The sequence below is a fragment of the Paramormyrops kingsleyae genome, chromosome 3 (assembly GCF_048594095.1).
Source record: "Paramormyrops kingsleyae isolate MSU_618 chromosome 3, PKINGS_0.4, whole genome shotgun sequence".
NCBI classification, from domain to species: domain Eukaryota; kingdom Metazoa; phylum Chordata; class Actinopteri; order Osteoglossiformes; family Mormyridae; genus Paramormyrops; species Paramormyrops kingsleyae.
Window position 1 is genome coordinate 24,614,081 of NC_132799.1, and position 14,831 is coordinate 24,628,911.

General features: G+C 50.8%; 1 protein-coding gene across 1 annotated transcript in view; it reads left to right on the plus strand.

The window, feature by feature from the left end:
* Positions 1-14,831, plus strand: part of LOC111858650 (PDZ domain-containing RING finger protein 4-like) — an 81,704-nt gene that overhangs the window by 10,382 nt on the left and 56,491 nt on the right. Inside the window, exon 3 of the mRNA XM_072709931.1 lies at positions 5,802-5,876. Within this exon, the coding sequence (XP_072566032.1) occupies positions 5,802-5,876 (75 nt within the window). The remainder of the gene's footprint in view (positions 1-5,801; positions 5,877-14,831) is intronic.

Consider the following 14,831-nt stretch of genomic DNA (forward strand, 5'->3'; position numbering starts at 1 on the left):
ATTGTGGTTCTTACTCAGGAACTTTCCAGAAGAACTGCTGTATACCCACTGAAAATGCTCCTAGATGTCTGCATACCCCGTTAAAATATGCAATGATACATTGTGAACCCACTAGGAAAGCTCAAGATTTCTGTATCACTTAAAAATGTGTAAGGAATCAAGGATACCTATGTTTTGTGACAGAAATTTCACAAGCTAATGTTTTTCACAAACACTGGATTGGGAGACAGCAAGCACAGCTGCTGAATATGAAAGAAAAAAGAATGTTCATATCACCCAATCAGACAGCCCTCCCTCACCCCTCCCCATTCAACTGGAGCACCAATGAGCACATTTCAGAAACTAGAGCCCATACACCAGTGCTTGAAGTGGGAAAAAATAAGTGCAGGAACTCTAATTTTCCGACATTTGACATTTGTGCAGTGAAAAAAAAATCAAGTCTTTAGGATGTGTTGGTTCAAAAACTATTTTAATTTAATCATTCTTCCAAGCAATAACCTATAGGCATAGGCTACTTTTTTCTAATTCACAAATGGAATACTGAAAAACCATTAAAACAACATGTAGTCTTTTATCCGTCTTGTGATATTGTCTATTCTCGGGCCACTGTCGCTGCGTCGGATCAGTTTCAGTAAGTACCGGAACGCAGAAAAAAGTGGCGGAACCCAAAAGACGAAAATATAGAAGTTTCGGAACTGCGTTCCGGCCCACTTCAAGCACTGCCATACACTTGCGAATGCAGCTGTGATTGGGATTTTAAAATAGAAATGACAGGATTGTGGGGTGTCGTGTCGCGCTGGGGTGTGCGTGCGAGTGGGGGGACGGGGAACCATCACAGTATCTCCGCTACTGCAAACTGGACTACACCACTGCAGCCACCCTCCATTTCCTACACCCACTGGTCCTATGCAGGGTTAAATTAATGCAGGGTCCGGAACCTATCCCAGAAGCTATGGCAACAAGGCAGGGAACGTTGCTGGACGGGGCGTCAACCCATCACAGCACCTGTAAAAAGTCTCCCTGCTTTGATTTTTTTAAAGATCACCTTTAATCTCGAAGGTGCTGACTTGAGCGCTGCTGAATTTGACCAAGATTTTGAAGTTTGCCTTCAGTTTATGTTTGCTGTTTAATCTGCAAGGCCTTGTTTGCTGCTCCCAGTGTGAACACGTCACATGTGTGGCTATTTACTCAGATGGTCCAAAATGACATGGCGGCACTTTTTCCGGGAGGAGTTCTGAGTAAGCACCTTCTCTAGGGTCCAGCAGACGGACCCTCTAGGGACCACCTCACCGCCTGCTTCAGTTTAGTTTAAAGCTTGCAGTGAAACGGTGAGCACCAGCAGATCCTCTACTCCATCATCTGGAAGGTTTTAGTTTCCATCTTTCCTGTTTAATGCACCGTTCTGTATAAATGATGTCATGATGGATCGCCACACACTTGTGTCACGTGCCTTGGGCCGATTGTGTTGTGAAAATATATAAAAATAAATACAATGGATAGAATTGAAGAGAACAATGATGTTATGAAGACTGTTACAGAAGAGCTGCGTTCTGAGATCTCGCTGGCAGCGGATGCTGCGCTGTGGGATCTGTTCACACCTTTTGGGTTCACGTTTGCCTCTGTCGATGTGCCATCTTCTCTGAAACCATGAAAATCCATCGGTTCATTTTTAACATGCTATAAATCATTATAAAGGTGTTACTCCTGCCTGCATGAAAATTAATTTTCTGACAGTAAGTGCAGTCAGCAAACTTCAGCCATTAAAAGGTGCTTAGATATAATTTTTTATTGATGGTCCTTATGATCCTCTTTCACGCATCTGAATTTTATTCCCAATGTCTGGAAAGTCAGATTGGAGCTACAGGCTAGCAATCAGTTAAACACCACAGAGTCCATGGAGCTGAAGAAAATTAGCATTTTCCTGTGGTTGTGTGTACTGGGGGGCAGCATAGCAGGGGGGAATATGGCTTAGTTTAGACTGGACTCGCATACCTGTGTGTGTGTGTGTGTGTGCGCGCGCCCGGGATGTGACCTCTGTAATGATGTATGACCCCCCTCCAGGAACACCATCATTCAGCGTGACTCACCAGAAACAAACAATCTAACTCTCCCTAGTGTATAAATCAATAGACAATAATCCGTGAGCATGCCGATTACATCTATTACCACGACCGTCCGCAGTTAAGCTTTTTATTTTATTATATTATCTATAATTATAGGTTTTTAACAACATGGCCCAGGAAAATGAAGACAGGCTTTTTTATTTAAAATACTAAGGATATTTTGGTGTGTCTCTGACTGACAGCGGCTGGCTCAAAGGAGTATTTGTTAGCTGTCTTCATTTCCATTAAAAAGCCTCCCATTTACAAAGGAAGCAGAGATGTTTGATCTCCACTTGGATCGGACGTGACATCTGTCCATCTTTAGCAGAAATTACCTTGTTTCCTTACTGATTAGCTACGTCGCACTGTGTTGTCATATAAATCAAGCACATTTCTTTGGTTATGATTTCATTCATCAAAAACAGTTTTATCTGTTGTCAAAGAGAACGCCTGTAAATGAGCCAAGCTTGGTTTTTTGTGATGTGGAAAGGTGTGTCCCATAGACAGGTGGCTGATCTCAGCGACGTCTCTGCAGCGTCGACACGGGACACCGCTGGTGGGATCCCGCCGGCCGGACTGGGGGAAGCAGGCTGGTGACACACAGCCGACCGCTACGGGTCTCAAACCGAGGCAGACAAACGTGCTCGTTAGAGAGAGGCTGCTGTCAAGGGGGTCAGTCAGTCCGGTTTTTGGGGGAATCACGCGCATCTCTGATCTGGACTTTTGAATTCATGATCCTTCACATGACACTGGTGTGTTGACGTGTCCCCAAATATACCTCAGGACCAGGAGGCTACGGCTTGTCACATACACATCCCCCCCCCCGGCTCCCTGGGTTTGCACCCCCCCCCCCAGCTCCCCGGCTTTGTACCCCCCCCCAGCTCCCCGGCTTTCTGCCCCCCCGGCTCCCCGGGTTTACACCCCCCCCCCCTCCCCCCCCCCGGGCTCCCCGGCTTAGCACCCCCCCCGGCTCCATCAGCATGTCTCCTGCTCAGTCTATCTCTGAGTTTTCTGGGATGCTCCCGGCGGATGTGTGACTCTGTGGGTCAGGGTTCTGTGATCGGAAGGTCATGAGTCTAACCTCCTCTCCTTCCTCTGGGAGACCCAGAATGCTCTCTGTGCTGGATGTGATTGTGGATTGACTTAATCCCACCTAGAAATCCGTCTCACTCCCAGTAAACGTGTGCTGCTGTGTGGACCGTCTCGTTAGCATATCTTCAATAAAATGTGTCATTAAATTCCACTAACTGGTTTTATGTCTGATTTTTTATTATTATGATTATTTGCAAAAGCATCTGCAGAGGGAGGGCTTCCCATGGGATGTTGCTGATGCCAGCCTAATGGGGATGGCCTTCCCTTTAATGAGCAGCACTCATTGGACGGGAGGATGGCCTTCCCTTTAATGACCGGCACTCACTGGACGTGAAAACCCGCCCAAAACGCTGTGCTGGCTGGGGGTCACATCTCCAGCTCTGTGCCGCGACCTCATCAGACGGAAAGGCCCGGAAAAATCCACCGAGCGTTAAAGGGAGCCCAGCTCAGCCTCATCCTGTTTGAAGTCCCCCAACCCCGGCTGCCTGATCACGGCAGGGGGGTCAAATTAGGGGGCCCTTTGGAGATGGCAGGGGGCCTGGGGCCAACGCCAGGGGGTGGCGCTGGGATTGTGTAGGAACACGGTTGCATTGTCCACGTGCCCCCCCCCCTTTGCCTGCACCAGACGCTGCCACATGCCGACGACAGTGCCAGTGACCCCCTCGCTGCTTAAAGGCCGCTGCGTTTAGCTTAATTGGGGCGGAACTTTGAGCATGTCTGTTGTAGCCCCGCCCCTTTGTCAGGAAACCCCCCGGCTGCAGGAATAAGGGACTCTGGATGAATTGGGCAGATGCTCCGTGTGTTATTGGGTTGCATTCCCAGAGAGATATGATTGTGTTGTGCGGTGGCTTGTTAAGATGCGGTCTGAGATAAGGCTTTGGGCTCCACATTTATCTGGCCTCGTGCTTCTGTCGGCTCTCAGGTTCTCTGATCGAATCCGTCCTTTTCATCGTCTCGCATGATTGATTGTGGCGGGGGGGCCATTGTCATGTTTCAGGAGGCGTGTCAAGCCCGTGTACAACCCAGTCGCTGAGGAAAACGCTGTGACGGCATTGGCTCTGCTAACATCAGCTGCTCAGGCTCCGTGGGATTTCCCAGGGTCATCCAAGCATGTGCATCTGCGCCTGTGACCGGAAGGTCACTGGTTTGAATCCCGTGTTCAGGAGAATAGTCAGATCTCCCTTAAGCCCTTTAGCCAGGCGCTTAACTGGCATGATAAATGCTCCCGGGGCACTGGCTGGACGGCTGGCCTTGTCCTCAGACCCCAAGATCAGCTCTAATCTCTATTTATGTGGGTCTCAAAGGAGAGCATGATGGGATATTCGAAAACGAACACATTCCAATGTAGCTGCCCTTGTACAAATGGCTAATAAAACTTCATTTTATTCATGTCAGATTTATAGACTGGCTCTTGAATCGACGCATCAGCGGTCAGATCTGGGGCCATTATGGCAAACAGCTCAGAGATTCTGCTATATTTAATCCTAGCTTGTTAACATAATTGACAAGTTAGACACTAGGGTTGGAGATGGCTAATGACATTATATGTTCTTCCTTGGGGAAATAACTTTTGCAAACTGCAGATGGCGCCGGCCTGCCCATATGTTTGTTCAGTGTCCCTGGCTGATTTGACATGGATACTGTATCAGGACATTATTCAATTTAGGGGATATCTGAGAAGTGCGGGCCGTCCTATTCGCAGCAGCTGCTGTGGCGTTTGGTTAGGGAGAGGAAACTGGAGGAGCGTGCAGTTTGTCGAAGCTGATTAATATATAAAAATATAAGAAGTACGTCCTACATTTCATAAACATGTAGATTTAAAGCTTGGCAAATGTCAGCGTGAGGCTGATGTCTCGGTCTTCGAGGGTCCATCCTGTTCACAAACTGCATAAAAAATCATTTTCAGGTGAGTTTGATGCTGCGTGTTTATGTAGCTTTTGAGGGCTAAACCACGGACACGGGGGTGGAAGGAGCTCCAGGAAATTCCCCCGTGCTGCCCCAGCATGCACAGAGCTTGGCAGGAAGAGCCCCTCAGTAATACAACGTGCACCGTCTGGCAGGGTGGCTCAACCCCGTCCCCCCGTCGGCTTGTCTTCATTCCTCCACCTTCCTCATCACATCTTCAGTTTCATTAGATGGTTAGATCCACCCGTAGGCTGTGAGATCATTCCCCTCACTTACCCAGGCCTATCAAAGCCAACCCAGTCATTCTGGTACATTCTGGTACTTTCTGAGCAGAAATCTCTTTTTTTGGCTCTCATCTTGTTTCTTGTGTGCGTTCTTCTATGATTATTCCTGCTGAGATTCTTTTAGATGAATGCAGCTGGCCTTCTTAGTTTTATAATCGTGCGTGCAGTCTTACACCAGGTATTACGGTAACGGGCTGTGATGGATGGGGGTGGAGATTTGGGTGAAAAAAATGCTTTCAAAGTGCTGATACGGTCTTATGCAGATGACGGTGCTCCAGGCTGCACTACAGCTTTCAACACAACGGGCCGAAGTTATGGTCTCTGAGTATAAACAGCAGCTGAATAAGGGATATGCACACTGGGAACTTTGCCGGCTTTAACTTAATGTCTTATTGGTTGCTGTGGTTTTCTCTTACAGGAGCTGTGTCGCTTGGAAGAGCGTCTTCAGTCCATGGAGCTGATGGGAGAAGGTCCATCAACAGAGGAATCGGAGGTAGGTCAGCAGGAGGCTGACATCTGGCCCACCTGCACCGGCTCGCCTTGGAGACTTTGTCTTCATTGGGTTGTGTTTACCTCCACTCAAACCAAGCAGCTGTGTGGGGCCCCCTGTTGGCCACAGACAGTCACTGCACTAAATATTAAATTAGGTCCATGTGTGATCTGGAAGCCGATCGCTTCCTCTTCCTTTATTGTTCAGACTGGGGGCTCATTACGACCATCGAAGCGCAGAATCAAAGCCGGCGTACCAAAGCTGCTCCTGGCATCTGCTGATAATGAGAGAGAAAGGAGCTGATTTATTTACACTGCCTCGGCCCGGCGGTCCGATCTGATACGGGGGGAGGCTGAGCCGCGCACGCGCAGGCCCCCTTCCCGCTCGCCACCCCGCGCCGCGCTCCTGTAATTAAGCAGCACCGCTGACAGATATATTGCAAATTGCTTCGAGATTAATTTCCGTTCTGCGAGGGGGTGAGCGGCCGGTCCTGTCGGGCGGCCGTTCCCAGTATGACTCGCGGTCACATGGCACTCGGAGATTGTGGCTGTGAGGACAGAGTGCCGTGAAAAAGGAGGAGCTTCAGCCGTAGGTAATTGAAGGTAATCAGAGGCAGAGTCTCTAATAAGCGGCCATATGCAGGCAGAGTCGGCTTTTTCATCCCCATAGAACAGAAGCTTTCAGGGAGGGTGTGTGACAGCCCCTCATTATGGGTCATGGGGGTGAGAAGGACATCAGGCTCCCCTGCAGCTAGGGGGTGCCGCTGGGTTTCAGGCCTTAAGGTGTCCCTCTGATGGGGTGTTTTGTAACTGCTGGTTGGCGGGGCCTCCATGTGAACCAGTACATGTTTGCTTGAGGGAATCTGTTTTCTAAAGAATAATCAGAGCAACATAATTTACAGCTCAAACGTCATAATAAACCAAGTACAGTGTGTCTGTCTGGTCTGTACTGTACATGTGCGCTTTGTCTTATAGCATCAAAGCTGTCGTGTGCCTTAATGTCATCAGTGCTGTGATGTTAGTGATGTCACTGTGTAATGCGTCGATGTCAGCCTGCCCTCAGGGTAAAATGCACAGGGTGTCTGCTTGCGGCTGATTGGATGCTGAGGTCACATGCTTTCTCCAGCTCATCATGTGTGGTATGGAGGGGCGCCCAGGTGCTGGGAACAGATACGGACTGCCTACAGTGAGAGGACCTTTCGCAAGAAGAGAAAACACATTGATTCTGAGAAAAGCCCAGTAAGCGTCGAGCAGAAGAGCTGCTTATCGCCACGATCGACGGGGAACAATGCGGCTCCGGCATCGGGCAGCGTGACCCGACCCGGGCCCTTATCGGCCCTGGGCTGGCGGCGCCCGCCAATCACGGGGCCTGGCCGCGTGATGAATGACCTCGGCCTCGGCTTCTGTGGAGATAACGGGCCCGCTGGCTGCGTCTCGCTCGCCGTGTCCCGCTGGCCGCGTGTCGCTAGAGTTCCGGCCGGGAGCCAGATTGAGTATTGATCTCATGGCTCCTCGGAAGGCGGGAATCTCTCCAGGTCCCGGGGGGGGGGGGGGGGGGGGGGGGGCTTGGCGGCATCACAAAGCACGTCGCCTGAGCGAACTGCTGCCGTCCTTCCCAGCTTAAAAACCTCCTCAGATGTCAGGGGAGTCATTCCCCGATTAACCTCGTTCAGGACTTCCGGACTGTCATGGCACCTGTGTGCTGAGCCTTGGGAGCCTCGGTATGATAGTACGTTTAGGGAGCAAACAGGAAATGGCAGAGAGCAGGAACAGGAACAGAAACAGGAACGCGATAATGATCTGTAAATAATCAATGTGGGCAACAGCTTAGGAGACAGTTTGATATTGGGGGGGTAGGGGCAAAACGTAATCATTTAAATGCAAAAGTATATTTATTGTTGGGGGGGCATGAAGCCAAATTAAACATTTGGGGGGTAGACTTCCCTCCTCCCCCAATGGATCCTACGCCCCGGCACGTGTAAAGTCTGTCATTAAATCTGAATTAGTGGTATTGGAGATGAATGCACCTTTATGTCGAATGAACTGGTAGAAGCGATATGTTCATGTGTGTTCAGGAACTACAGTGACGTGAGCAGGGAATTCAGTCGTGTGGTTTTCTGGCTCTGGGCATAAATCAGAGGCATCTAGTCCTCAGAAGGTGTTAAAATTGGGTAAATCTGGTCATGTAACAGATTCCACCGCATATTAATTTCTTTAATAAGCTGACATGCGACAGAAAGCAGCTTACAGTACCTCCTTCTGCAGTGATGACTTGAGATTATCGCTTATCTGTCAACCTCATTTTGGAGAAATTTTATCTCCTTCCCCTCATAGCACCACTTGAGATCTATGACATATAAGAGACATTTTGAGACAATCGGTGGTAGATTTGGGCTGCCTGGGACCTTTCGGCTGAGCTCCAGCTCTCAGTCTGATGGCTTCACCTTTGCCTCCCGACTGTTTTTGTGTAAAGAGGAGTCCATACTCCACTCTGTGCCATTTAGCTCCATAGCAGGCATGGCCAAGGAAACTAACCAGTCAAAGCACAAGAAGAACTGAAATATTTAGCGAAACACAGGAGCCTTTCAGTTTTAAAGTAGTTTGTAAAACCTGAAGCAGCTCAAAGTGTCGCTACTGACATGGATTGGCTGGTCAGGCGACCTTTGACCCTTCCCAGCCCAATGAGCATCAGTTGCTAGTCTGAGATCATCGCTGATGTTTCTCCGGCTTGGTCTGGTGTTTCCTCAGCCCCGGAATATTCCACATTGCCAGACTTCAGAGAGCCCTCCATTTATAAAGCGGGTCACACTTCCTGACAATCAGCTAATGAAGTGCATTTGATTAGCAGAGCCTGGACGCTAATTAACCTCGTTTTCCCTATGGTAGCGGTAATCTCTGTACGCCCCTGAATCACATATGCCGCTTGACCTTTGAACTCGCCGTAGTCGCTGAGTGTTTGCGTAATCGTTATGAGTGCATCACGCTCGTGGCTGTGTCTCTCACCTGTTGTTGATGTTTATCTCGGTCCCAGGCAGACTGCTGTAGCCCGGCGAGTCAGGCAGTTCACAGACTGCCTACATTTGGATCATATTTATGGTGAAAGTAGATCTGAATGAGTACTTCTAATTGGGTTTAGACTGTATCCGGTGTTTCTGATGTACTGTCAATATGTCAGGCCTAATTCTTAAAGGAATTAATATTTCTCAGTCGGAGACAGTCATTACGTGGAATTGTGAGACATGTAATTATGTTTTTTCCTGGGATGTGTGGATATTTATAGCCGCGTACATGGTGGCGGATTCTGCCTCCCTCGGGGGGGGGGAGTTTATTGACTTCAGATGCATGCGGTCTGTGTCAGATAGTAACACTCCAGGGTCCCCAGCACTGACCCAAGACAAAGTTGACATTTTGACATTATATTTTCTGGGCTGAATTGATTGTGCTCTCTGTTGGTGGGGGTGTGCTACGCGTCCCAGAATGCCTCACTCTGGGAGGTCTTTACAGTACATGGCTTTTGTAGTCAGAACCTAATTATGACTTAACATCACTAACCCTAAGCTGCAGCAAGCATGGCAAATCTCATCAGCTTGTATGCACATGTTATGGCTGCTCTTTTCAATTAGATTTCATTATAAAAGGGCCGGCTGATCCCCTCCCCCCCCCCCACAGCGAATCTGTTAATGAATTTTTCGGCGTCTGAAGCCTTGCACAGCTGCTCCGACCTGCTTTCACACTCTCAGATAAATAAACAGCGCGCTTCTTCTGCTAATGTGTGAAGAGATTCGGGCCCATTTAGGGGAAATGGAGCCGTATCCAGCCTGTGCGGATTAATGGCTTTCGGCTCCTGCTGTAATGCGGAAGCCGGCAGCAGAGACGAGGGCTTTTGTCTTTGGCTGGGCCAGGACATCCACGCCTAGTGCAGAGTCACATGCCATGCCCTCCCTTTCACTGCTGGGGGGGGGGGGGGTAGTTAGGCAGTGATGGATGGTGTTTTCATTTGGGGGGGAGTGGTGGTGAGGGACTCCCCTGCTTTTGTTCCTGCACATTACCCAAATTAGGCCTCCCAAATCACCCTAACCCCCCAGCCGGCTGCTCTGGGCCGGTTGGCTGCCCCCCGCTAATAACTCTGATTTGAGGGGCGCTGTGTCGCCAGTGAGGGGGGGGCTTAGGACAGTGCTAGTGAAAGGGGACCGGCGGAGTCCGCGGCCGGAGCAGGACAGTGACGCGGTGACGTGTCATGCGGTATGCTCCCTGGCTGAGCAGTGTCAAGCGCAGATGACACAGCTGTCACACTGCACCATGCTCCTGCCTTGATTAATGTTCCGGTGTGAGTCATACTTTTGAGTCACCATCTTGGTTTTTTACGACTGACTTATAGCGAACTGTTTGAGTCAGTAGGTCAGAGTATCCGCTGCTCCCAGGTTTAGTGGCGTCACCTTGGGGACAGGATGGGACAGAATGCATACACTGTAAAGATATCTGCGGAGATACAGCCTCCTTCTTGGCTCTGTTATTCCCAGCCTGAAGTACGTTTTGACTTTATTTCCAAAACAGCTGCAGTGGCTTCCACTGCGATTTCTGTAAGGTGAACTGGAGCGTCATGCTCATACTGAAAAGCGGGGAATTCTCACTGTGGCCACAGTGGACGCTTGGCAGTCTCAGTTCGGGGTCTCCATAGTGACAGCAGAGCGGCCATGTGGGACCTGTGTAACGGCGTGCTGAGTTACTGGGTGTGATGGTTCAGTCTGAATGTCTGCTGGGAGCTGCTCTGTTAAAGATTAGCCCGTGTTTTTATTCTGTACGAGCCGTTTCATGTCGTCATGCTTGAAGCACACGTGTGTGACATTGTGGGGAGTGGAGAGGGGGGGGGGGCATTGATCCCTGGTCACAGATGTCAGCCAGATCTGCACGGCTTTGTCGCTCCATCACCAGGGACTCGGAGCAGGTGTTAAGGTGACCCCATGCTGCAGGGTGACCTCTCGCTGCCCCAGTGACCCTGCCTGCCCTCGGCTTGGCCCCCTCAGCACCGCCGTTCTCCTGGGATGGCTGCGGGGTCGAGCTGGAGTCTCTTCTGCGGGATCCGTACGGGATGCAGGCATACGTTAATCCTGACCTTTTCGAAACACTGATCCTGTCTGTCATTTGACTGGTGATTTGCTCCATTCCCATGAATGGTGTAAGTGCATCACCCTGGGACCAAAAATGAACTTAACCGTCATGCCACCCGCTGCCTGGTTATTTAATTACTGCCGAGGATGTGAAGGAGGTCTCCATACCTGGTACCTCGGCGTCTGGTCTCCTGCTGGAAGCTTGATGTCCGCACTTTGATTTCTTGTCTGTTCTTTCTGCAGAAACCATTTACCAGCCATACTCTTCAATCTGTGTCGAGAGAGTAATGTTCCGTGTTCCTGGTTCTGGCATTGCGGGAGGTTTTTGTTTTGCTGTTCTTATTCTGAGAGGCCTTTCTGACAGCAGAAACCCACCATAACATATCATGAGCTTCTGGTGCCTTTTAGCGTCACGTTTGGGTCTCTGTGTAACGAGCCGGTCGAGGAGACACCAGCCATTACCCAGTGTCTGGGCTAATGGGAACTGGAAAGTCAGCGGAATGGCTAGGGTTCCGGTTATGGTTCCGGTTATGGTTCCACCATGGGCAGGATGTCAGTCCTTTTTCCTTCCTGGGTGTTAAAAGTCAGATAAGTGACTGTTCATCCAGTCGATCACAGGAAACTCCAGGAACCCACAGCAGGGTGCAGCTTGTCACATGACATAGCATGACCACAGTCACCTGAAACGCTGGGGTCACCTGGCGTCAGACCTGTGTGTCTGTGGACCATGGGATGAGGTCAACGTAAGCGGAGCTGGGGCTGAACGTGGTGCCACACCTGAGCTTGGAGAACTGGATCTATCCAGGTCCAGCAGAGTACCAAAGCAGTGACTAAAGCTCACAAGGACAGAAACATCTGTGGGGTTTCTCCAGTTTGCATGTGAACGGCCTTCTTGGTACAGCCGGCCTGTGGACAGCCTTTTGGGTACAGCCGGCATGTGAGCGGCCTTCTGGGTACAGCCAGCCTGTGGACGGCCTTCTGGGTACAGCCGGCATGTGGACGGCCTTCTGGGTACAGCCGGCATGTGGACGGCCTTCTGGGTACAGCCGGCATGTGGACGGCCTTCTGGGTACAGCCGGCCTGTGGATGGCCTTCTGGGTACAGGCGGCCTTCTGGGTACAGCCGGCCTGTGGACGGCCTTCTGGGTACAGCCGGCATGTGAGCGGCCTTCTGGGTACAGCCGGCATGTGGACGGCCTTCTGGGTACAGCCGGCCTGTGGACGGCCTTCTGGGTACAGCCGGCATGTGAGCGGCCTTCTGGGTACAGCAGGCATGTGAGCGGCCTTCTGGGTACAGCCGGCCTGTGGACGGCCTTCTGGGTACAGCCGGCATGTGGACGGCCTTCTGGGTACAGCCGGCATCTGGACGACCTTCTGGGTACAGGCGGCATGTGAGCGGCCTTCTGGGTACAGGCGGCCTTCTGGGTACAGCCGGCATCTGGACGACCTTCTGGGTACAGCCGGCATGTGAGCGGCCTTCTGGGTACAGGCGGCCTTCTGGGTACAGGCGGCATGTGAGCGGCCTTCTGGGTACAGGCGGCCTTCTGGGTACAGGCGGCATGTGAGCGGCCTTCTGGGTACAGCCGGCATGTGAGCGGCCTTCTGGGTACAGCCGGCATGTGGACGGCCTTCTGGGTACAGCCGGCATCTGGACGACCTTCTGGGTACAGGCGGCATGTGAGCGGCCTTCTGGGTACAGGCGGCCTTCTGGGTACAGCCGGCATCTGGACGACCTTCTGGGTACAGCCGGCATGTGAGCGGCCTTCTGGGTACAGGCGGCCTTCTGGGTACAGGCGGCATGTGAGCGGCCTTCTGGGTACAGGCGGCCTTCTGGGTACAGGCGGCATGTGAGCGGCCTTCTGGGTACAGCCGGCATGTGAGCGGCCTTCTGGGTACAGCCGGCATGTGGACGGCCTTCTGGGTACAGCCGGCCTGTGGACGGCCTTCTGGGTACAGCCGGCATGTGAGCGGCCTTCTGGGTACAGCCGGCATGTGGACGGCCTTCTGGGTACAGCCGGCATGTGGACGGCCTTCTGGGTACAGCCGGCATGTGAGCGGCCTTCTGGGTACAGCCGGCATGTGGACGGCCTTCTGGGTACAGCCGGCATGTGAGCGGCCTTCTGGGTACAGCCAGCCTGTGAAGTAGTCTGGTGGGGGAAAGTGTCCCAGATCACCGGACCCAATCATCATCTGCTTTGGCCAAACAGAAGGTAAGAACACATCCATCTTCTTGGAAAGATATTGATTCCAATAAGGGACCTGTTTGGCCTACAATGTGGCGGCCGGAGACCATGCCGAGATAACGGACCTGCCAAGCAAAGCGACACGACCTCGGTGGGGAGGGGGTCCAGTCCCACAGAGGCGTAATTGAATTTTATTTAATCGCTGAGATCTCCGCGTAGGGTGTTCATTCAGCCCTTTTTGCTGGAGGCCCTGTTTGCTTTCCAGGTCCGGCAGTGATGACAGGCGTTAAAGAATTAATAACAGCTTTTCTTCTTACAGCCAGCTGTGCAGTTGTTTGTTTTTTTCATTAAAATGTGACACTTAATCAGCAGGAATGTGAAATTATGCCTAGCTGCGAAATTAAGGGTATCGATCACGTACTTTTGGGTAATTGTAGAAACCTCATATAGGCCGGTATCTGCAGAAGTGTGTTTATATTACATTTCCATTATCATACATAATCCGCATCTGTTTATTAGATTTTTATTGATGCCTGTGACGTGTTTATTGTTATTAAATGTGAAGTGATACTCTTGTTTGTGTAACACTGAGGAGATTTTCTTGTTGGTTTGATTTTATTATGTGTTCCTGAAAGCTGGTGGCTTCATTACTAGAAGAAGCATTTAGAAATCTCAAGGTGACTCTCAGCCAGCGATATGTTTGGTTGTTAAGTAAGTCCAGGGGCCACGGGAATTTGGTAAGTCTGACCTCAGCTGACAGGCATGTAGAGCCATGTGCGAAAAAGTAACCTGTCTCTCTCATTTTTGCCCTATTATACGTAACAGCATGTACAGTGTATATATAATATCTCATCAAGGCTTTGTGTCCAGGTGCATAAATGGACTGTTTCCTGTGGGACGTGATACAGATCAGTTGTGGGGAGTCTCCAACCAATCAGGCCAGTTGTGGAATGAAGATAAATCACCGGCTAACTCCTGATATCAGTGGCGCCCCAGTCCCGGCCTTTCGCAGAGCTAATTGGCAGCACAGCCAGGGCATAAATAATGTCGGTTGGCCGCTGCGGACCTGACAGCTTCTCCGGTGACAAATTGGGCTGAGATATACTGGTGTGCCGCTTTATTTACCGAAGCACTATGGGAGATTAACCCCTCCTTCATTCCTCAGAGATGTAGGGCTCCACCTTGTCTTCTCTGTCCATTTTCTGGGAGCCTCGATTTTCGTTTCTGGGACTTTCGTGACCATTTTCTCAGCACTCCATCCATAAGCACCCAGCTGGGCAGGTGGCTCTCTTGACGCATTGTCAGCCTGGGGTTTTGACCCAGTATAACACGCACTTATAGGTCAGGCAGAATAAACCCCCCACTCCGATAATGGAACAATGACCACAACACTTAGAGTCACCCCTGTCCGGTGCTGCATATCTCGGGCTGGGCAGCAGGTGGTGCAGTGGTTATAAATCTGGGTCCCCTTGAGATGGGTAATTAGCCTGAATCGCTTCAGTTGACAGCCATCTGTATAAACGAGGAAGGCTGTAAAAGGGTTATCTCTGCAGACCTTCTCCTCTGTTAGGCACACCATCGCGAAACGTGATAATGAAGGTGTTTGCTGTTGGCCTTGTTTACCCGTTACCGGTGTGCTGGGGGCTGTGGTCAGAGGTCCCATGGCCAG